The sequence below is a fragment of the Anoplophora glabripennis genome, unplaced genomic scaffold (assembly GCF_000390285.2).
Source record: "Anoplophora glabripennis isolate ALB-LARVAE unplaced genomic scaffold, Agla_2.0 scaffold8, whole genome shotgun sequence".
Taxonomy (NCBI): Eukaryota; Metazoa; Arthropoda; class Insecta; order Coleoptera; family Cerambycidae; genus Anoplophora; species Anoplophora glabripennis.
In genome coordinates this window covers 1,880,717-1,906,194 of record NW_019416350.1, presented here as the reverse complement: position 1 = coordinate 1,906,194, position 25,478 = coordinate 1,880,717, and the positions used below count along the sequence as shown (strand labels likewise).

At 30.7% G+C, this 25,478-nt stretch overlaps 2 protein-coding genes across 5 annotated transcripts; one reads left to right on the top strand and one right to left on the bottom strand.

Moving 5' to 3' along the window:
* Positions 1–1,054: 1,054 nt before the first annotated feature.
* LOC108904972 (aspartic proteinase A2-like) lies at positions 1,055–23,647 on the bottom strand. Its single transcript, XM_018707715.2, has 9 exons — positions 23,413–23,647; positions 18,450–18,600; positions 5,303–5,429; positions 4,871–4,989; positions 3,967–4,154; positions 3,715–3,855; positions 3,388–3,550; positions 3,150–3,242; positions 1,055–1,364 (listed from the first exon to the last, which is right to left on the bottom strand). Exons 1-9 carry the CDS (start codon positions 23,496–23,498, stop codon positions 1,206–1,208), a joined length of 1,227 nt encoding a protein of 408 aa, XP_018563231.1. The 5' UTR covers positions 23,499–23,647; the 3' UTR covers positions 1,055–1,205.
* On the top strand, positions 7,978–14,386 carry LOC108904948 (E3 ubiquitin-protein ligase sina). 4 transcript variants are annotated; one of them, XM_018707695.1, is made up of 3 exons: positions 7,978–8,009; positions 9,126–10,685; positions 14,207–14,386. In XM_018707695.1, exon 2 carries the CDS (start codon positions 9,131–9,133, stop codon positions 10,652–10,654), a length of 1,524 nt encoding a protein of 507 aa, XP_018563211.1. In that variant the 5' UTR covers positions 7,978–8,009; positions 9,126–9,130; the 3' UTR covers positions 10,655–10,685; positions 14,207–14,386. The 4 variants fall into 4 exon arrangements, with proteins under 4 accessions (XP_018563211.1, XP_018563202.1, XP_018563219.1 ...); XM_018707686.1 differs by lacking the exon at positions 7,978–8,009 and adding an exon at positions 8,206–8,319; XM_018707703.2 differs by lacking the exon at positions 7,978–8,009 and adding an exon at positions 8,949–9,005 and having other exon boundaries at positions 14,227–14,386.
* Positions 23,648–25,478: the final 1,831 nt, after the last annotated feature.

Genomic DNA, 25,478 nt, shown 5'->3' with positions numbered 1-25,478 from the left:
GATACCCGCTCAAAGGGTACAGCCTAATGACTTACCTTTTGATTTCTAACTTCTCTCATACGACTAACAGATGTCGTTAAAAGGAGTTCAAGATTAATTAGAAGCATTTTCAAACGAAGTACTTTAAATAGTAGTATATAATATATTTTTAAACTTTTTTCTGGAAACCCGATTTTTTAAATGACACGAGGGCATAACTCCAACAATTTTCATTCTATTCACTCGAAAGCTTGACTATATCTTTAACAAAACATTACAAACAGGATAAGTTGATTTTAACATTATTTATTGATAAAAGATTGCCCCTTTATTTGTTGAACTTTTTACGTTAAATGTTCGCTAATTACACAAAAAGATTTCCTATGTATTTCTCTAGCCATGCAGATTAAAAGAAAATTTCTTGTATTTTCCATCTCCAAATTTACATCAGTTACACTCAAAATCAACATGCGTCGTAAGAGTGGCTGTAGCGTCGTCTTATTATATTATGTATTTACAAATAAATACATTTTTAAATGCGGCAATTAATAAAATTTACATGAAACCATTAGGAATTTTTCAAAAAAAAAAACAGAAATAACTAAGAAAAAATATCTCTTAGCTTTGTACTGAAATAACAACCGTAGTTAGTAAAGACACATCTAAAAATAATATGAATAATATTTATTTAGTGATCGAGGGAGTTTAAAACCATTTCTTAAATACAAGTACTTCGGTTATTATAACAAAAAGTGGATTCTGTACACAGGTACACTAACATACCAAATTTCATTTAAATCAAGCAGTGTTTCAGAAACTCCAAATGTTGGAATAATCTTTGCCAACTTTGATGACTAAATGAAGCAACTTCGGTTACAGTTAAATATAGTAAGATCGTCTTGGTTTGTATCTACTTAATCTTCATTGTCTTTTTATCGAATTTTGTAGCGTTAATTAAAATAAAACAAATCAATTTTACTTCACACTTTTACTAATAAAAAATAACTAAACTACTAGCAGAATATAAGGCAAATAATCAAATGGTAGCAAAATTTCATACTGTAAAAAAACAAAATATTATGGCACACTGCAAAATAAAAAATCATTGATCAAAACAAATTATGTCAACGCTAATATTTGTTCAAATTAAAAATATATTTTACTTATTACTACAAATTTCACCATTTGAATCTTTTAAGCATTCGTGAGATACAGAGAGCAAAATACTAAGCAGCTTTAACAAATCCTATCTTTTTGTTGAAAACATCATAGATGCTGTAGTATTCAGACAAGAAGGCTCCTCCCAAAACCCACAATCCTGTCTCTGACGGAGTTGCAGTTGGTACGAAGGAAGACAAGCATACAGTAAATGACATGTAAGACATCTGCAAATGATTAAATCAGTGAATTAGTTCATTTACAAAACGATTAATTCACAAAAAAAAACTCAATGTGGGTTGTGTCCTGTAAATGTTATAAATCAGAGATAGTTCCTGATACCAGGAAACTTGCTATGAATCCATCTCACAAATTTATAAAAAGTTATTGAGCAAACCGGTATATACCCACAAACTGATCAGTTCTTTAATTTATAAAGCTACGGTAATTTTCATAATGAACAAAGTCTCAAATTGTTCACAGAAGAGTGCTTTTTTAAGATTCAAGACCAATTTTTTCAATATGTGGTGAACAAATGCGTTAAGCAAAGAGACTGGCAGGGGTAGAGGAAAGAAAAACTGCAACTTATCTGCCCAAAAGCTGCCATTTTCCGCAAATGGATGATGATGATTGGAAGTGGGGGAATTATTATTTTAGATGAACTAAATTTGTAGCATAACTGCGCAAATGAGCTGTCCATACAATCTAGCGTAGTGGTGGCATGTGAGAGAAATGGCAAATTAGTAATATATCGACGCTTTAGTACGAAAACATGCCATTTCAGATTTCGGTTGGAAAACATGCTACCCTCAAATTTCGGTTGAAAAACATGCTATTTCAAATTAAGCTTGCAAAACATGCTAGCTCAGATCTTTCAGTAAAAACATGCTGTCTCACACAAAAGTAAGTTTGACTAGAAATTTAAAAAGTAATTAAAAGCGTCGATATGTCTTATCTATTTCTTACTTCTATACATAGTGTCAAGTAACAATCAACTACAAGTTTCCAAGTTTTTAATGTTTTCTGTTGTGGTAACTTTCCTGTTTGGAGGTACTAATTAATTGTTGTTTGAAATATTGGCAACAGTAACTACCTATTAAATTTTTAAAATATACTTCTAATATACTCAAAAAATCTTATAAGTAAATCCCATCAACTGAAACAAAAAGACAGTAATCCTTACAGGTTTACGTTAATAAAGGTAAGAATGAATTAAGGAAAAAAAATTGTCATAAAAATCCACAAAATTGTAGCACAAATAAATTTTTCTGCAAGATCTCAAACATTCGTCCAATTTTTGTAATTGAAAATGTGAAGAAATCCATAAATTGTAAACAGGGTAAAACTTTCAGAAATAATTGTATGAATCAGAATGTAAATATCACATTTTTTACCAATACTGTGCAAAAGATTGATACACCTTGTAGCACGACCTCATTGTGTGCTAACTTGTTATGATTGTGTGGACTTTCCTGACAATTTTTATCTGTGCAGTCCAAGAGTAGACCGAAGAATGGTGAACAGAAAAAACAATTTTTAAAGTATGTAAGTTCTTTCTGGAAAATTTCTTTCTTCAAGAAAAACTGCCCCCAGAACCCCAGAGAAGATTTTCTACAAGTTTATGTAACTGTCTTTGAAACTGTTCTGGTCAAAAGAAATGAATAGAAGTAAAGGATGCTTATAAAATTTCCTCATCCTTTTTGTACACATGGAATTCTGTGTTGAAGATAGTTTGAGATACATAACAAAACGAATAGCAAATAACTAAGTTTTAAAAAAAAATTTTGGCAGTTAGTTTCCATTTCTAGGTTACAACTTCTACTTTGTGAACAAGTTAATATAATAAAAATTAACTATCAGGTCATAGGGGCTCTACTCAAATTGTGTTGTATTTAGTAGTTACATTATATTATTTAGTTTATTATCACTGCTCTTCTGAAATAGATATCAAGTCAAAACAAAAATTGGGATTTAAAAAAGAAATGTTATCAAAAATATGATGTAAATCTCACCTTAATAATATACTCAGAACCCTCTAGTCGGAAAGGTTGTCCACCCAGGATAAAATCAATTTTAGGCAATTTATTAACAGTTTCACAGTCCACCTAGAGCACAAAAAAGAGTATTAATAATGACAGGAAAAAAAATTGAAAAAATGCAAGGAAAATATTTGCAAAGGCTCAAGGAATAGGCAAAGAAGACAGTATGCATACTAAAATTTTTTTGTCGTATTAAGAAATACTTTCTTACACTGTATCTGTTGAGGAATATATTTTTAGCCTTTATGTCATCGTGAATTTTATCGATATCTGCCTGTGGTCCAACAATTGTGTTGGTACTTGTATCGGCTATAACTTTGCAACCATTTGGACACAGTGTATAATTTGATTTGGAACTATACACTATTTCAACCCTGAAAATAAAAAAAAAATGATACTTATATTAGATTACCTACATATAAATACAATTCAGCATTTACTGTTGTCGTATTTTACAGATATAAATTGTCCTGAAGGAAAAAAATGTCCACAACAGTATAGATGCCAAATAAGATAAAAAACAGTTGTAAAAAGTTACCTGTCCATAGTAAATTTCCAGTACTGACCAGCATCCACTGCCAAATATGTAATAGGGTCAGGAACTTTATTTGTTACATGGATATGTTTTGGTTCGACAAATCCTAACAAAATATTTCCGCCTTTATTTGATTGTCGATCTCTAAAAACAGAAAAAAAATGTATTATAATTAAAATATCTAACAAAAAAATTAATAATTGTAAAATCGAATAATAGTAATGGCAACAATTGCAACATATGTAAAATTGTTACCTGTTAAGGTATATCGAGAAAATAGGATTTTGAATTTTCTTTTGTGCCAGTAGAGTATAGAAAAATGGATTGTATGAGTCTGTCTTCATACCAAGACCTAGGACTCCATCAATTTTGTTGAACAAAAATGTCCATGGAACTGTGACCATTTCTACAAAGGACTGAGCTGTAGCGTTGGAGTGAGCAATCTGTAAAAACATTATTTAAAAGAATACCGTTTTTAGAATAATCAAATTAATTGCTTAGAACTAAAATTAAGTAGGTACCTATAATAGCATGCATAAATAACTTTAGTCACTGCTAACAGTGTAAAATATTTTATGATAAACAACAGTATGAAAAAATTTGTTGTCCTTTTATTTTCATAAGCAAGTGAGGTATTGGGTCAATCAGATTGTAACATTATAATGTTTCGTCACATATATTTTTTGTAAAATATTAAACTTCATGTCCGTTAATCCTAAGATGAAATGGGTAAATTTGACTTGCATGACGTTGAATTTGATTTGCAAAAACTTGAACTTGGAGTACAAAAGATGTATGATAATTATACACTATTACGACCATATCTTTCATACTACCAAGACTGTGAATTAATTATTCTAAGTATTTTCTGACTTCATACGCAACATTTGGTCATGTTCAAAAATTACTTTATCCTCTTTTGATCATTTTTCTTTCAATACACAGCTCAAATGCATGAATTATGTTCAGTAGCATTAACCAGTGTTGGTTTCATTCAGTTGAAGCAGCTCATAGTACACAATACCAAGCTGGTCCCACCAAATTCATCTAGCTGAGGGCAACACCAAGCATAATCAAAAGAACTTAAAAAATTACCTACTTTTGGTTGCCTAAAGAAATTAGCTACTTTAAGAATACAAATATATACAAAAATACTTACAGAAAAATTATCATATGAGTAAAATCCTGTGAGATTATATTTGCCCTCATTGGCTACATAGGGCCGGTTATCCTTTTTATATTCTGAAGATTTCGTATGATCATATCTGTTGTGAAGCCCTATAAAAAAATATATAGGTATTTAGAAAACTGCTTAAAATAACTAATTCTACATACAAATTTAAAGCACCAGGTTTTCTAAAGAACCAATATATGTATATTATTAAGAAAATAATAAAAAGGGGTATACTTAACTACGTACCATCGTCCTAGGTGATGCGTTTTTATATTTCTAATTTATTTTTTGAAAATTTTATATTTTGTAATACTTACTTAAATAATTTTATAATATTTTACTTCATTTCATACATATTGTTTTGAATTTATTGTCTAAATACAGATTTATTTGCTGTTGTTTTTCAATAAAACTTACAACATCCAATAGACTTCCATTCATTGCATTTGGATGAGAGAACCCACGAAAGACTCCAAGCTGTGTCAAAAGCAACATTTAAGGTTTGGCCAGGATGGCCTATTACGACTTTTCCATAAAATTCATTCTGTAGAAAAATATAAATATTAAACAAATAAACAATTAGAGGGAAACAAATAATCATTAAATGGATACCTACATAAATGTTTTATAGATATGTTTGAAGTTTAGATTATAAAGTCCAGTGTCAGAGATTTTAATGAGTGGTTTGTTATTTCTGTTGTTCAAATTAAATAATTAATTTAATTCTTCAATTTATTAAGTAATAAACTTTAAATTTAAATTTTCGTTTTTTGCATATAATTGTTATTGATTATTTTTAACTCTATTCGAGCTTAGGAAACTATTTAAATGTTAAAACGAAGGTAAATATATTTCGGAAGGATGTCTAAAAAAATAAGTTCGATAAGTATACAGGGTGTTTCAGTTTGATATGTCACAAACACGTGAGCATATTTTGGGAATAAAAATAAGAATAAAAATTGTGTTATTTGATTGTTAACTGCTATTGAACATATTAACTACAATAAGTAATATGAAATTTTGCTTAATTTTGAAAATTTCTGGCGCAGTAATAATTTATGTATCCTATTGCCATAATCTTAAGAAGAAGTATGTAGTAGTACTTAACACATTATTTGTCCTTTTTATTTAATTAAGATAATATACATTTGACCAAAGTTATTATAAGAAAACTTCATGTCATCATATAAAATTAAAACTTGTTTCAATATAATTTATTATTATTAAATATTAGACCCCTATCTAATAAAAATTTACAATAATTGTTCGAAGTGCCGTCCTTGAACTAGGATGCACGCTTCAGCTCGACGTAATAACGATTTCCGAACTCGTTCGAAAATCGCTGGGGTATTTAAAATTGCTCAACAACTATTTTGTATGCGAAGCTGTAGATCTTCAATACTTTGAACCTCTGTTTCGTATACCAAACTTTTTAAGTGACCCCACAAAAAGAAGTCAAGGGGGTTCAGGTCAGACGACCTTGCTGGCCAAGCTACATGACCCCCTCGAGCTATCCACCTATTTGGATAGGTGTTCTGCAAATAATTCCTGGCAGCTAAACTGAAGTGGGCAGGTGCCCCGTCCTGCATAAACCAGAGCAATACTCTTGTTGCAAGTGGAACCTCTTTCAACAATCCTGGCAGGATTTCCTCTAAAAAATGCCTATTAGGCTTGGCCGGTTAAACGGTTTGGCAAAACATGTGGCCCGATTAAAATATCGCCAATAATACCACACCAGATATTTAGCGAGAACTGCTGTTGATGCGTACCAGCGACAGTCCAATTAGGGTTCTCGTCAGCCCAGTAATGCATGTTGTGTGAGTTCATTATGCCATCTCTTGCAAAAATGGCTTCATCAGTAAATAATATGTGTGCTACAAAGTTAGGCTCTTCTGTACAACGGTTCAGCAGCCAGCGACAAAATTGTTGTCGAGGTGGATAATCTGCTGGAGTCAACGCTTGCACCTTTTGAAGGTGAAATGGATACAGCTGTTGATTACGAATTGTGCGCCAGACCTTTGTATGACTTACGCCCAGTTCAGAGCTAATTTTTCTGGTGCTTGTCGTTGGTTCCCTTTCCACCATTTGAAGAATCTGATCTTCAAAATTTGGTTGCCGCGGTCGCGGTCTCTCAATAGCCCCTATACGAATTCCTCTTTCCCTTAAACGCGCGTCAACTGCCTGAAATACCCTTCAGTCAGGAATTCTTCTCCCAGGAAAGTTTTCTGCGTACAATCGTCTAGCTTCAACAGCATTACCCCAGGCTGCACCATACATCAAATGCATATCTGCATACTCTTTATTTGTGAATGCAACCTGCGCCATTATTGAAAAACCACATATACATAAACTGCATAAATGCTATTTATCATAAACATTAACTGTCACATTCAAAATTACATAATAAATTGGATTTTGTTTTCACGGCATACTGAATTCAGAAGCATTGTCGCATGTTAACACAGTCGTCGAAAAACAGACTTCTATGAATATCCAATTTGTGACTAAACTATGAGAGACACGAAGAAAATAAAAGAGACCATTTTTATTGGAAATGAATTGTAAAATTATGAAATGATCACTTTTTTTAATTTAACCAGTGGCGTCACATATTTATTTTGCCCAAAGTGACAGACTCACCCTGTATCTACGCCACTGCTTAATTTTAAAGAGCCATATTTTGGCAGCAAATGCAATATCCTCGGCTTACACAGTACCCCAAATTTGATAACAATATCTTAATCCGTTTAACAGTTATGAAAGAAAATTTTAATTTATAGAAAAAATTCAACCCCCTGTATCTTCATAACGAAGGAAGTTAGAACAAAAGTTTACCAGACTTTTATTCTTATTTTTATTCCCAAAATGTGCTCACGTGTTTGTGACATATCAAACTGAAACACCCTGTATATTCTTGTGGCCATTTTAATTTGAACACACTGTAGAGAAGGTATAATCTAAAACATTTTTATTAGGACGTTGGATCATCAGTAATCATATGTCTAACTTTTATGATTGAGTTAAACAATTACGTGGTAAATGCAACAATTATTATTTTAAAAAAAATCCATACTGGCATGCCCTGAACAACACTATTATAATAAGAAATTGTCGTACCTAATAGGTAATATACATAATTATACTAGAATTGATGAAAAATTATAAAAAATAAACTTTGTAAATATGAATTATATCAATAATGTAATAAACCCTTATATTTCAATTTCTAATTGGCAGTTTCATAGAATTAATCATATTACTATGGCGAAAGTGTGAAGAAGAAGAAGAAATCTGTAGTTGTAAATTTTTCTTTATACTTTATCATATTTTTGTGTTCATGTTTGTTGGAGGTTGAGGTTATGTAGTTGAGGTTAAAAAAGTGTATTAGGTGAACTGAAATAAATATAAGATAAAATTAAATCGCTAGTATTGAAGTAAGTTCTTACAGTCGCAAAATTTTTTGTTATACAAATTGCAACAGTTACAAATAATGATTTTTCATTAATCACATTTACTTTACAAAAATAAAATTTATTCGGTAAAGAAAAATATTTTTACAGCAATTTCAACAAAATTTAAATAATTTTTTAAAATAAATTAAGTTATGTACATATTTTAATAGGGTAGGCCTACATCCAAAATCCAGGAACCGACGACTCTAATTAATCTATTCAAATTTTAAGTTAGAATATTAAAATTTTATCGCCAAAAGTAAAATAAAATTTAACTTTTTTTAACATAGCGAAAGTAATAAAAATAATTTCACATTCTGTTACAAAAACATAAAATGTAGGAAAATTCGATAAAAATATGAGTTTCACAACTATCAAAATGTAGTTTTAATTTCTAGCATAAACACATAATAATGTTACATTTTGTTCCTATCTTTTATCATTATTGCACTGAATGCTTTAGGTTAATACATTTTTATTTTTTATTAACTTATATGAAAATATAAACATTACGAAATGTAAACATGTTGCGAATAGTTACAGATAAATTGTGTTGAAATAGCTTATGAAAAGTATTTAATGACGGCAGAATTTTTTTATTAGTTGTTAATCTCTTGTTCTGGGAGTAGATGGTAACAAAATTGTTGTGATTGGTTTCGGGATATTTTGTAAGTTTTGACAACATTCTCCTTTTATCTTCACATACTTTTACTTTCAAATTAAAATACTTATACTTAATAAGTAGGTATAAATCGAGTGGATTATGCCAACAAGTTTTTATTTTTCAGGAGAAATGTCAGAGCAAACAGCATTATCGTTTACTGATGAAGTATTGGAAACAAATTGCATTTTCTGTGCCTTGTGCAAGGATTTATTGCGGCCACCAATAATGTTAGTAGAAAATATAGGAAATGTGTGCTCAGTTTGTTTTATGGGAGAGAAAAGAAACAACCAGAAAAACTTAAATAATTCTGCTTTAGAAACCATAATAGCGATACTGAAACTTCCATGCAAATTTAAAGCGAAGGGTTGCAAAGCCAGACTAGGGTATGAAGACTTAATGTTGCACCAAAATAACTGCAAATACCGCACGAAGTTGTGCTCATTGTTTAAGATTTCTGGGTGTAACTGGGAAGGTAGTGCAGCCGACTTTGTTAACCATTTCAAAGAAATGCATGGAGATCATGTTATAAATTTTGAAAATAATTTGTTCTACTTGCAAACTTCGTTTAATGACTTGGATTTGGTGAAGTTATTAGTAATGAGAAGTCACACTTATATCCTGCACATGCAGACAGATTTATGCAAGAAAAAGTTATTTTATTTGATCTGTAATGTTAGAGACGACAGTGATGTTTTTTATGAATATTCCGTGAAGCACAAGGGAAGTAGCCACAACTACATAAAAACAAAGTCTAGAATACTCCCAGCTTCTAATATTTACAATGATTATATTGATGAAAGTGTAGCAGTTGAGGTGGACTTGGAGTCTTTGAGGCAAATTGCACAGGTTTCGGATACTATTACCAATATCTTTAAAATTAAAGTCGACAGTGCACAGCCTGATGGTATTGACGAAAAAATGTTACATTTCTTTGAGTGTCCCGTATGCAAGAATTTTATGAAACCACCTATTTACCAGTGCCAGTCAGGCCATAGCATTTGTAACATTTGCCGACCTCGACTTGAAAAATGCCCTACTTGTAGGTCCATGTTCGGAACAACAAGGAACTACTCTTTAGAGGGACTAACTTCCGGAGTTCAATATCCCTGTATTTACCACGATCTTGGTTGTTCTGAGATGTCTACAGCGAATAAAATCATCAAACATGAATCTGAATGTCCCTTTAAACCGTATACTTGTCCATTTCCCAATTGCACCTCTTCAGGAAATAAGCAAACCATCATAACACACCTCAGGGATTTTCATCCGGAAGGAGTTATTTTTTCTGGGACACCTGGATACACAGAAACTTTCCGCTTGGATCAGAACACATATTACAACAAAGTTGTCGAGAGGAAATGTGTGATCGCTTTCAACCACATTTTCCGACTGGCTTCTAAGAGAGTTTGTGAACATTGTCTGTGGGGTGCAGAAGTGATCGGCTGTACTAGCCAACTGAATAATTTTGTTTATGAGGTAGCTATAGTCGACATGCGTCGACCTGAGAAGAAACTAATCAAGACGGACTACTGTCTCAATGAGATGTCAGAAGAAGAGCTATTTAAACGATGCATTATGTTCCCTAACAATATACTAACTTCTTACTGCAATCATGGGATGGTAACGTTTCATTTTACAATAAAGCAAAAATAGTTATTCCTGACCGAAAATAATTGGCTACAAGGTATGTACCTTAATCAAAGTTTTTATATTTTTTTAAATAATTTGTTTTGATGAATTTAAGATATTTATTATATCCTGAATTTGGAAATAGGTTTTATGTAAAATTGTAATCTGTGATTCTTTAAATGTAATTGCAGCCACAAAATTTTAAATTAGCTCTCTTGTAAAAAAGTAGATTGAAAGGTGTTTGTTGAAAAGAAGCAAATTAAAATCCTTGTTTTCTTTTCAAGTACAAACATTTATTTTTCCATCTAGTTTCACCTTGGTAAGTCAGCCCATCGTCAAATAATATGAAAGTTTAATAAGGTTTTTACCTCGATTTTTACTAAGTGGTGAAAGCAGTGTACAATCTAATTTTTATTTATTTACAAATGTTTGAAAAAAAATACATTTTCAAACGTTTTGAAGTATTATACAGTCGTGTATCGGTGAATGAAAGTGATAGCCATATGTTGGGTTTAAAAATACCAAAGATGGATAACATGAGATGACCTTTTAGTTAATGACGCAATACCCATATTGTTAATGTCAATTTAAAGAGCCGCTTATTTCTTTAAGTCTGTTATTTTTAATTTTTACTAGTAAACTATATCACATTTATTTGCATCTTGTTACAATGATGGAAAATTACAGGTCTTATATTACACAAAAGGGCAAAAGTTTTTTTGTGCCTAAATTGCAAAAATAATTAAGCTTTGACTTATAGAGACGTAGGCATAAGTTTTTTTTTAATGGAACATCTTGTATATTTTTATATGATTGGTTAGAACATTTTCTTATGATAAAAGTGATATAAAGTTTGATGGGTCATCTCTAAGAGCAATATACAGGGTGTTCCTAAATAAGTGTCGCAACGGAAAACTGTAAATTCCTCTTGAAAAAAGAAACATTCTTTCCTCTTCCATTTTTCTCTCCGGGCTTTCGTTTTTGAGATACACGGTGTCAAAACTTTAATTTTTTTTTAGTTATTTTAGGAATCGTTTGAACTACAGGACTGAGCTTTTGTACACACATTACCATTATTAATAGCTACTTTTTCGCACCCTTCTTGAATTCATTGGAATTAGTGGTGGAGATTTTAAGGTATCGTAAGGGTTTTTCGCCCCCTAAATTTTACGCCACTGGAAAAATTGACTTTTGACAGCAAATTCTAAAGCGCCAATGAATTTTACACAATAAGAGTTCTCTTTGTTCATTGCTCTAAAGTCAACCGTTTTCAAGAAAAATGACTTTTTATGAACAAAAGCAAACATTTTGCTAACGTTTCGAAAATCTTTTGTAATTCAAAAAATAGGTAGTAATAATTAACAATTTTAACGAAATTTAACAACAGATAGGATTTTAACTTTTTTTTATCAATTTGGCGAGTAAAATTTACAGAAACTGTTCAAAATTACGTCCGTTGGCTTGAATGCACGCATTACATCTTCTAATCATGTTTCTTTCTGCCGCTGCGGCTTCACCTCTATCGGTCAACTTTTCGATAGTATTGACATGGAACGTTAGCAAAAATGTTTGCTTTTGTTCATAAAAAGTCATTTTTCTTGAAAACGGTTGACTTTAGAGCAATGAACCAAGAGAACTCTTATTGTGTAAAATTCATTGGCGCTTTAGAATTTGCTGTCAAAAGTCAATTTTTCCAGTGGCGTAAAATTTAGGGGGGGAAAAACCCTTACGATACCTTAAAATCTCCACCACTGGCACGTCCAATGAATTCGAGAAGGGTGCGAAAAAGTAGCTATTAATAGTGGTAATGTGTGTACAAAAGCTCAGTCCTGTAGTTCAAACGATTCCTAAGATATTGGCGAAAAACTAAAAAAAAATAAAGTTTTGACACCGTGTATCTCGAAAACGAAAGCCAGGAGAGAAAAATGGAAGAGGAAAAAAATGTTTCTTTATTCAAGAGGAATTTACAGTTTTCCGTTGCGACACTTATTTAGGAACACCCTGTAGATAGTTAATAGAGCCATAGGCATAATTTGTTAGAAAATGAAAAGATTCTGATGATACCATGATCTACAAGGGTTGTATGATAAGTACCTTAACAAAAAAACATTTTTATGTGTAAAATTAATTTTACTTTTCAGTTTGATACACTTAGTCCAGTTTTCATATCTTTTGTATCCTCGATAAAAAAAAATATGATTGCTCCAACTTTTCAAAATAAGTGTTCAATTCAGCATTGATCTCATCGTTAGAGCCAATTTTTTTTTTGTGGCACCATTATTTCATATTTGGAAATAGGAAATAATCGCTGGGTGTTAAATGTAACGAATATGGTGGTTGCAGAAGCAATTCATATCCTAACTCATGGAATTTTGCCATTGCGATGATGTAAATGTGCGCGCATGGTTGTCTTGATGGAAAACGATTTTTTCTTCAACTAGTGTTGCGAGAAACAACTACATCGCGGGCTATAGTGTAGATTCGCCTTGAAAATCCACTGTTCCAACAATTTTTGGTCCCTGACATGCTGTTATTGAATCCATGTTTCAAGTTATAAACTGACGCCAAAAATCATTCCGATTGCATTTTAACATCGCGAAACATTCTTTTGATATTGACGTGTGTATTTGTTGTCAGTTGTAAGCAATCATGGCACCCATCTTGTGGAAAGGTTTTTCATATCCAAATGAGTTGTTGAAATATTCTGCACATGTTCAATCTCACATACTTTCACTCTGAATTGAATCCAATATTTTATGGTTGATAACAAAGATGTAGGGTCTCCATAAACTTCGCTGAGCTCCGTTTTAATCTCATCATTTCAAATAATTATTTTATCACTGCTCAATATTAATTTTTTTCAAAATTACAAAAGTTTAAATGGCTGGCAATCAGAACATGAGCCATGCAGCGACTTAACAGTTTCACAGTATTGTTTTGAAAGGTTATATTTATGAAAAATGTAAGTTTTTAAATACTAGGCACCCTCGTAGGCACCTCTTGCCTAGGCCAGGTACTTATCATAAAGCCCTTGTATACAAGATGTTCTATTTAAAAAAAATGCATTAGTCTATATCTCTCTAACTCAGTTTTCAATTATATTCATTACTGAAGTTTTAGAATATCAAAAAAAAATTCTTACAATGTTTATTTTTCCACCTTTTTCAAATTCACAAAATAGTCAAGAAAACAAATTTGTCAGACTTAGGGTGAACTATACTCTCATTAATCCGGCACGATTAAAAACCTAAGAGTGCCGGAGTACTGGAAAATTCGAATTAATGGAATATGTATATGTAAGCAGTATTAAATTAAAAAATGTTACTTTGAATTGTTTATTAACAAAAGGATTGGTACATATATACATACATATTACATTTCTGTGTGCATATATATGTATATTGTAATAACTGTATAAACTGTATTCAAGAATAGTAGATAAACGCGACATGCATAGTAACAGGCGGAAAAAATAACGTTGAATTACTGGACATGCCGATGTAATGAAGTGCCGGATTATAGAGATTCTACTGTACATACTTCTTGAGTTGTGAATTTATAAGGTTCTTTTTGCAGGGTAACCATTTATTTTTCAGAATGCAAATCATTCCATTGAACAATAGTCAACATGAGGAGATAGAGCTTCATTTTAATCATGCATTTGTGTAGAAAAGACTGAGTGGAATTTTGTTTATAATGTTATATCTATTTTAATTATAAGGATGAGTTTTTTCTATTATAGTTTATATTTTGATATAGATGTTTTTAATTATTTTTAAAGAATTATAAGTTTATATGTATAAAACTAAATAAAAATTATTTGTATGATTTTCTTTACTTTTTTGTTAACATTTTGTATATTCATAAAAGGGGCTTTAAAAAGTTATTGGTAAAAATTTTTTTTTATAAAATTGGAAAAATACCAGAAATACCGAAAAATTTGTCACTTCTTATACAGGTTTTTTTTATATAGAGATACCAAAAATTTAGGCACTGATAGAACATCAAAAAATAATATTTCTTGAGGACTATGAGATACCTACTTTAAAATAAAATTTTAGTTGTATTTGCTAGAGGTCACTACACTAGTTACAATCTCTTCCATTGACATTTGGCATTTTTGAGATTAGGTTTCTTTTATTATATGTCACTTATTATAATCATACAGTTATTATAATGTATCATTAGAAAAAGCCTGTCATTTATTTGTTTGTCTGTCAACTTCTGTTTCTAAACAATGCAGCTGCTTTCCTATTGATCAGTTCAAATTGAGTATTGTAGCCACATGTTTAGGAAAAGTGTTACCTTAATTTTCTTCTGTCTCAAATAATATGAAGATAGATATATATTTCCTAGGATAATTGAATGATTGAATTGAATATGATGACAAAGAAATCTAATCAAATTAATTTTTTACTTATATGAGGGTTGTGTTTATATTTTGGGAATAGAAAACAAAAAAAGAAATTAATCATCGTATATAGCTTTATTGTTTTTCAAAATATTCTCCATGAAGATCAATACACTTCTGCATGCACTTGAACGAATTTATGAAGGACTTTCTCCATTCCGATCGACCGCTTTTTCAGGAGTCGGATAATTTATTTTTGATGTACGGTAATAAAAAGAAAGTCTTTGACATCAATTCGACTTTTTCAGTTTAAAAAAAGTGTGAGAGCTCTTATTGTCCTAGTGGAGAATGATGCATCTTCAGGGTCCGTTGCCCTTATTTTTCTGAAGACTGCTGGCAAACAAGTGGTGTACCATTCAGAATTGACTGTCTGACGTTACACTAATGAAACAGTTACATGTCTGGTTTTTCAAAAAAAATCAGGCGACAATTTGCTTAGAAGTGCTTTTGTTGGATTTGGCTCATTTCGAAAGACCCATGCTGCTGTTTACTTTGATATGTGTTTTGAAGCACAGCGATCGTATTTCTTGAAGATTTATTTTTTCAAGTCACTGTAAATAACACAAATAGCACCTATCCGTCAAAACGTTTTGAGTAAGTATACCAACAAAAATTCGATCATGAGGATAGTGACGTTGGTTGTCACATGGCAGCACCAGGATCGTCCATTCCCGAAGTATAAAAGGCAACCCTCATAAATATTTGCATAAATATTCACAATTTCAATTTTTTTTCCCCCTTTACATAAAACAAATTGATGGCATGAAAATGTTTACACAATGTATTCTCATCATCTTCCTAGTTTCTTCCCCTCATTTGATTGTTATATATATACGCTGTTACAAATTCACTTTTCACTACAGGGATCTCGAAAAGGGTAGGAGATACAAACTAGCTTAAATGGGGGCAAAGTTGCGTAATCAGGGGACCAACATTATACCTCTAAAAAATCAAGGCTAACTTAATTAGTTATTGAAATATTTGAAAAAAAAACGAAATTCTGGAAGTCAGTTTTTGTTTCATTTCAGCCTTGTTTGAGGTGATATTAAAAAAAGAACACTTTCTCATGGCCACTTTCAAACAAAATCAAAACATTACAATTTTAATTTTATTATGACAAATTAATTCATATGAACAACCAAAACACCAACTGAATTAAAAAATTTCAAATGATCAAAAACATTTCGTTTTGGTAAAGGTTGAAAATGAAGATCAGCGTAATATTATCGGAATTTATTATATCTGTAACCACAACTGTGAAAGAGCATGTCAGATGTATTTGTATGAATATCCTGAAAAAAATAGATCGGAATTTGTTTGAATTTTGAACATTCGAGAAGCCTAGAAATAACTATAGACACGGGAATAAAACTAATAATTTATTATTTTAATGCATGGTGGTAATAGTTTAAATAACTAGATGGATTTCACAGGGTCTAACGACACTTACAGTGTACGATAATTCAATAAACAAAGAAATCTATATGAAAAATTTAGATAAATTTGAAACGAATACACTGAAGATGAATTTTTCGAGACAAAACGTCTTGAGTCAGGAAGGCTTGCAAAAAAAGGAATAAAATTTCTAGGGTCGTATTTAAAAAATTAAGTTGATTATGGTCCTGGAGAGACAAAACGTTACATATAAAAATTGATTATGCCATTGGATAGAGGGCAAAAAGTGGCCATGAGAAAGTGTTCTTAAACAAAGTTTGTATCTCCTACCGTTTTCGAGATCCCTGTAGTAAGAAAGCTTGTAACAGCCTGTACGTCAAACAACTCATACATAGTTTATATTGTTGCGCCTGGTACATCATAATAACTACGATATAACCTAAAATTTCATTTCACATGAAAAAGGTACTTGTTGAATGTATTAAAAGCACAGTGTTTTTGAGTTGTCATTAAACAAATGGGTCAAATTTCAAAGATAACGTGTGATGAAAATAAACTGATTTAGATCTAGTTAACTTATTTGTACAATTTTGTTAAAAAATTACGCTAGTGTATTAGTTTTAAAAAATGGAATAAAAAAGAGTTTTTAAAACCAATTTTAAGAAAGAAAAATTATTGTACTAGGGAAGAATAAGCTATCCATGAGGTATGAACCATTCGCTTCAGGACACCCTTCAAGAATTTATGTTTTGATTAACTATGATACAGTGGATTTCGCATTTTTCAAAAAACGGCGCATTTTCAAAGATTTCAAAAAGAAATCCATTTTTTAAATGTATTTAAAATGATATTTAACATTGTACTAGGCACATCCACAAAATACTGAGACTGATGCTCTATAGTTTTTGTTTTCGACAAAGTTGGCAACACTGCATTCAAGGCCAAGGTGTTGGGAGCAGAACGCACCCTCATTTGTCTCAGTTTAGAACTGTCGTTCTAGTGGCATGTTGAAATGAGCGTCACTATTTCGAATCCCACCAGCTGCGAAGTGAAGAGCGTAATCTGGTTTCTCCTTGCGAAAGGAAAGGCACCGTTCCAGATTTTTAACAAAATTAAAACTTTTTATAGGGACGGTGTGATGAATGTTCATAATGAACAAATGAGTGGGCGTCACTCAATCGTGACTGAAGAGATGGAGAACAAGATCCAAGAAATGGTTTGTAGCGACAGTCAATTGACTTCGGACGAGATGAACGTGGTGTTTCCACAAATCTCCAGGTCTCTTCTGCATATATGTTAACGAAACGAGCGTGCTTGTTGCATGACAATGCACGTCCTCACACAGCCAACACCACAAAGCAACTCTTGGATTCATTCGGTTGGAACATCATCAACCAGCCCGCTCACAGACCTGACCTGGCACCTTCCGATTTCTATATTTTCTCTTGGTGTTTATGGGTGGAAAAAGGTTTTCTACCGATGATGATATCCAGTGCCATACCGTCAAACTATGGGTCCAAGAGGCGACAGGCAATTTTTTTTATGAAGGTATCAGAAAGCTCATCCCTCGACTCACAAAATGCATTGAGATTGAAGGCGACTACTTTGAAAAAAAGGTTTTCATGCACCTTTCTGAATATATAAATTTTTCATAAATATGTTACCGTTTCAATTTAAAAAAAATTCAGTACCCCTGTTTTGTGGATATGCCATGTAATATATGACATCTGGTCATTTAGAACTCTCAAAAACTTATTTGTACCAGATTTCAACACATTGTTGTTTATTTGGAAAATATGTCAAAATTTAATTTTAATAAAGTATCTTTCGACGCCCAGTATGTCAAATAAAAAGAGCAATAGGCCCATGGTCCAGATGGTAGCATCTTATGTTTATATTCTACATTAGTTCCTGAATTTGTGGTACGTTTTAACAAGACACAAAACATCCTGTATATTTTATTCTAAGATCAAATAATCTGAAATTTAAATTTTAGTATTTTACTATACTCACGTCTAGATATCTGTATAGAGCAATTGAGTCATTGGTTCGGTTGCCTCCATGGTGCTTCTTATAGAACCAGTCAAAATTTACACCATATTCTTTTAGACTGGGAGCATTGAGATGCTCTTCTCTAGTAGTTTTTTGTCGTATTAACTCAATACTAAAAAATACAATAATTTTTAAGAAAATAAATATGAATATGTAGGTACTTATATTTAAAATTAAAATTTCAAATCTATTAGGTAATCATTTATTTTTATTTGTGAAAACTCTTTTGATAATGAAACCCTTACCGTTTTTTGTAGGGGATGAATTTTATGCTCACATAAAGAACTTTTACAGTGAAAATAATTCGAATCAAGTTCTCAAAAAAAGTTGTATATACAGGGTGTTTGGGTGGTGTGAAAAGAAATTTTTCGAATTTTTTTTTCCTTTGAAATATCGAGCAAATAATATTATTTTTTAATGAATTCGACATTTTTTAAGAAAAATTTCTATTTCTTTTTTGGAATTCTGCGTAGTCTAGTCATAAATAATGATTTTTTAAATAATGTATGGTTCAGAAAAGTAACATTTTCACATAGTAGGCATCTTTCATAGCGACAGTTTCATTGTAATAATACTAATGATTGTCACTTACGTGTGCTATGATTTAAATTCTTATGTTTCTTTATTTTCTTAGTTGTGATCTTTGTGCTCAACTTCGCATTTCATTAGATTTTTTTACAACCATGCTTTTACTAACCGTGAATATGCCGATACTCTCTGAGCTGTCAGACTATTTCCATTACAGAAACCATAAATGAAATGCATATCGGTATTCGCAGTTAGTAAAAGCATGATGGTTCATGGTTGTAAAAAAATCGAATGAAATGCAAAGTTGAGCACAAAGATCACAACTAAGAAAATAAAGAAACATAAGAATTTAAATTATAGCACGTGAAAGTGACAATCATTAGTATCAATACAGAGAAATTGTCACTATAAAAGACGCCTACTATGTGAAAATGTTAATAAAAGTTACTGTTTAGAGCCATACATTATTTAAAAAATAATTATTTATAAAAGTAGGGACATTTTTTCCACAAAAAAGTCCAATTCATTAAAAAATAATATTATTTGCTTGATAATTCAAAGGAATAAAAAACAATCCTTATTTATAACCGATTTTGATGAAACTTATGGTAGTTAAAGACCCTTATGGTATAATTATTACCTATAATTTTCATTCCGTTATCTTAATCAGAAAGAAAGTTATTTTAAAAAATATCCAAATGATAAGACCCCTTTGGAGGGCCATATCTCAGTAACAGTGCTCCGGAGTACCAATGTTTATAGGAACTTTTTTTTACTATTTTTAGCTCTATTTTCACCTCCTTAAATTTTGTACCAACTTTTCCAAACATCCTGTATAGTGTTTCATTTCAAATGAATTCAGAACTATGTATTCCCAAGGGAGACAGAAAAATGTTCTTGACTGTTGTTTAATGGCCATCTTTGCACTAATTTGCACTATAGCGTGTGTAGTTTCAATCAAATTATGACCTTATCAGAATGAAAAAACCAAATAGACGACAAGTATAGAGTAATATCAACAAGGGCCATGGACTAAACTTTGTTAATAGTAATGAAGCATTTTCTGATTAAAGTAAATACATTAAATATTAGAAAAATGAGAAAACTTTTCCCTAGAGGGGCCCCCTACAGAGATACAGGCACCTAAAGGACATCTCTGATGAAAATCGATTTATTTTAAAGTTTTAAAATACTTTGTATAATTTAATTATTTTTTAATACGATGGACAGGAGAAGGTCCAACGGTCTTCAATTCACAGAGTTAGGGACTGCATAACATTAGAAGGAGCATGTAAAATTATGTAATAAAAATCATATTGAACAAAAATAGTTTTTTTCTCGAAAACAGTTAATTTTTTCGATATCAAAGAAGAGTGCCTTTTTTAGTTTAAGGTTCAAACTATCTAAAAATATTATTTTTGTGCCTTTATCGTAAATGGTGAAAAAAAAATTGACATTATTATGCTACAGTTAACCGGCAAACCAAATAAGTGAACTTGTTTTCATGGGACAATTTTTATGGTGTTTTATCTGTTGTCCATCATATTAAAAAATAATTAAATTACACAAAGTAAAGGGGCGCCCTTTAGAGGCCTGTATCTCCGTAGGGGTCGCCTTTCATGAAAAATTTTTATAGAAACATGTCATGTTATTTTAAGGTCCTCTGAATAAAACCGAGAGATTGCCCACATATTCTGGGACACCCGGTATAGGTAATAATATCTTACGGGTAGATGAATATTTTTTGTTTATCTGGATGGAGATTATCGTTATAATTGGAGTTTATTTATTTACAGCAGCGACAGGATATAACAGACTTTGAAACAAGCAATAAAAAAGCAACACCTTCCTATTTTATTTACTGCAGTAATTAAACATAAGTAAAATAAAATAAATGTAACTCTTATGATTTAACTGGAGTAAATTTTAACCCTACTAACTTTGCCGATTACTATATAAACTTTGAAACCAGAATACTGTACTTATATATATATATATATATATATATATTGTTATAAACAGATTATTTCTGTGTATCCAGTACCAATAATGAGAAATAAATATAGTTTTCAAAGCAATGAAACTATTGAAAATTATGAAATTTTGAATACATAGGTATAGTAACTCTCGATGTGAAACATTAGGTACCTATTTTATAGGAAAAATATTGTAATTTAGTATTTGGGATATTTTACTATTACATTTTGAAAATAAGCCAACTATTATGCTGATACTAAGTATATATATCTCAAAGAAACTTCTCAATATTTATAATTTTATATTTTAAGGAAATATATTACTCGCTAATGTTACTTTATTCTTATAGGTCATATTGTTTTTCATTCAGGTAACGTAATAGTTTGATCGAGACACTATAATGCCAATTAATGCACAAAGGCACTCTAAACGTCTTTAAACAAAAGCTTATTTTTTTTCTCTGTCCCTTATTAAGGAAGTTATGAGTCTGTATTCATTTGAAGTGATATTTTTCAACTAACAGATATAATGAGATGCTTTAATTTCCATTAAATTTTATCTGTAGTTATGCTTATTTAAATTTTAATTTGATGCCTACTATTTTTGAAACTTTCATAACAGTGAAATTTTAAGAAAAATTAAATTTTTCTGAAAAATAAGAAAAGGTGTTTTTATATTTATCAGTTAATTATGAAAAAATAAATCATTTTGTATATATTTGTGCCACTTTCTTCGAGATCTCAGTTGTTCAAATTTTTGTTGTCATGAAAAAACGAAATCCTCTAAAAAAGTATGCGTCTTAGTCTTCATTTTTCAGCAATCACCATACATTAAGTTTCTGTAACAAATAAATCTAATCTACAATTTTTTTTACATGCGATTTGGAATCGATTCCAAGAAATGCCAAGTTAAAATTATCATGTTCGCATATGGTACACAGCTTGATGTGAAATCTGATTAGCAGGCAGCTAGAGGAATTTAATAAAAATAAATAGGGTCTTTAAGACATGTTGATGCAATGTGACTTCTTTTCTTAACGACGTTGATAAAAAAGAAGAAAATGTACTCAAGCCAAGAGGATGAGTTTTTATTTGGAAAATATTAAATCCAGTAAATGCATTATTTGCTCAAATTTAGTCATCATTTAAAACACACAAAGTTTAACTGATAAAAGCGTATTTAATTATAATGAAAAGGGTTATATGATTCATTATTTAATTAGAAAGGGTGTTCGGTAGCCAATGTGGGCACTTACAACTTGGACTATAATAAACTGATTTCAATATACTGCCGTAGTTACTGTAACAATTTCTAATTTAATTAAACTTATTCTTTGACTATGTTAGGTACATATTTTTAATAGCTATATCAATTTCTAGTGATATAAACCACATAATGTTATTTCAGTGAATGGGGAATAACAATCCAAGGGTTCTATCATTAATATTAGCATTTAAATAGAAGTAATCTAAATCATAAAAAAAGTATTTGATACAGCTGCAAATTTAGCAACAAATCAAGTTTCAACATTAGACTAGAATTCCACCAAAGTGTTAGCTGTCCACAATTGGAACAATGTATAATGACATGCATCTTCTATACAGCAAATAAAGTGAGGTATATTTATTAACTAAAATTTTAAAAGGCTGATTTGGGTATTTTTAGCGGTCTCTACATAATACGTGAGATGCCTATGTCCATTACTCTCACCTACCCTAAAAATCTTATATTAAATGTTATGAAATATATTAAAGAGAGGCTGAGCAATCTTAAAAAAAATTAAAATAAATTGATCTAAATCTGTTTATATCCATTCAAGGAAGCTTACTGTTAAAGTACGGCTTATTTCCTTTCGAACACCCTGCAAATTTTACTACTTCAAGTAATGCGAAAATATTGCTGAGCTCATCTAAAATTAAAGTGCGTGTAAACGTAAACAAATGCAAGCTTAAGATGTTACCTATACTATAATACTAAGCTTCCTCATAGATGAAAGAATTTAATTTTTTATTTTAATTGAAAACTAGAATCATGAAATGTCGAAAAAAGACATAGGTAACAGAAATTTATTGTCTATCAGTATTATTTTATTACCTATCTAAAATAGGTATATAGAATAAGTATAGGTATAAATAAAAATATAGTCAACTACTCCAATAAAACTTACTATAACAACTTATGAATCACACATTAATATATTGATATAGGTTACAATTTTTTTGTACTTCTGAAATAATTATAATTACACATAATAAAATATAAGAAAACTACAAAATGTTAGGTTAGGTAATTTTTTGCAGAATGAGAAATTAAATTAAAATGCCTACTTAAAACAGTTTTACATTAGTTACTAGATAAAAAAAGATTTGGAATACTTTATATTATGTATTACCTATATCTAATCAATTTATATACTTACCGAAGGGTCCCATTTTTTATTTCCAAAGATAATGTAGGACACAATGCCGCAGTCAAAATCACAAAGAAAATGATAAAATAATTCATTTCCAGTTTTTTTCTTTTGAACTTAACTTCGTGGTAATGTATAATCAAATGATTTGTAATTCGATACTGTATTCAAATTTAAACTTAAATAGAACTATGTAATTCCCACAAACATAAACTCATATCGCGGGAATCACCGAAGGCATCGAAGGTTATACGAATTTTACCGATCGATTGTCGACCGTTAAAAATTCTTATTTGATAATAAATAATCAATGACACATCAATGTAAGTACCTACAACAGACATACACTGGATAGTAGACAGTGATAGGTCTGTTGATAGAATTGAGTCAATAACTACATTGTATATTCACCGGCAAAATACCCCAACTTTTTGTAATGCCAAAATAAGCTTTTATGTAGTTATGTACATTTATGATATGGGATGGATGGAACCACAAAAACAGGATACAAACAATTTTTCCTGATAAGATTAGAAACTTAAAAATAACAGATAACAATATCGTCTATTTGTCCATACTGAAGGCAAATAAAGGAGATAAAACTATGAAGGGTGTACCTAAAATTTTATTTAGAGTATCTCCCCCATAACTCTTTTCAAATAGATATATTTCTTTATAATGCATTCATACAAGTTCTTGTCAAAAGTGTAATATGTATATGTAATAAATTTAGTAGGTACCTACATACATTATTTCAAAAAGTGATGGTATCGTTGTTCGTTTAAACTTGCCCTAAACAGCTTGGTTTTTGAGACTCCAAACTGTTTATGCTACTATTTTTTTGAACTTGGTAATAAAATTTTATTTAAAATTGTAACAAAAAAGAACTTTTTTTAGATAAAAAAAAGTATCTCGGAAAGAATCCCGTTGTCTGAATAAAATAAGAGATCTTTTTTCTTTAAAATACAATGAGAAATAAAATACATACGTACTGAATTTGCGAAATACTATAAACAGACTTAATGACCGGTTAAGATGGGAGTCCACAGTAGGATTGTTTAAATCTCAAATTTTTGCTATATTTTTTCGAAAAAAAAAAATTAAATACGTTGAAATTTGGTGTAGGTAAATTTTTGTGGAATCCGGTATTTACCGGAGCATTATTTTGACCATCTGCTAGTAAAGGACCTCTGAGGTCCCTATAGAAAGTTATATATAGCTACGACCTTACCCAATGACATTCTGTACAGCTTTTTCTACTTGATCCTTATTGGCTGTAAATAAACCAATTAGATTTTAGTAGAAACTTGCTTCCATAATGCTTATGTTAGAGTCAATATAAATTAATGGAATAAAAAAAATGTCGAGTATTAATAACTTAAGAAGCAAAATTAATGGTAACTTGATCTAAATCGGTTTATTTCCGTCCAAGGAAGTTATCCTTGAAATATGAGCTTTCGTTTTCGAACACCCTGTATATTAAGAACAAATGCTAGTTAACTGCTGTAGAACAATAAAGCAGAGAACGCATTAGGCCGGTGTCCCATGCATCCGAATTCCGATGTACGATATCCGAAAATATTTTAATTCATACGAATGGTAATATTATAATTCACATGCATCCGAAATTAATCTCATAGAAATCAAGTATAGAACCATGGAATTTATTACAAGATGAAGGTGAAACATTTTTAAATGACAACCATAGGTATATATTATAGAAAATATACGTAGTATTATATTTTCTACATTCGACATTATAATATAACATTTATTTGACTGTAAATATATCAAACAACAATCATAGTATGTTAAAAACTTAAAAAGTGAGGTTAAAAAACATACGCTTTCGGATCAAAGTTAAAATTATTTCTACTTTTTCCGACATCCTATGAATTTTAAAAATTTCGGATGAAAATGAGCGGTAAAAATTTGAATGTATATTAACCAATAGGAACACTTTTGGACCTTCGTATCGTCGGAATTCGGATTCATGGGACACCGCCATTATTCCATGGCTAGAAATTGGCCTCAATGATTTGGGATCGAGGGGGATTATCCCTCTTTATCCTGCC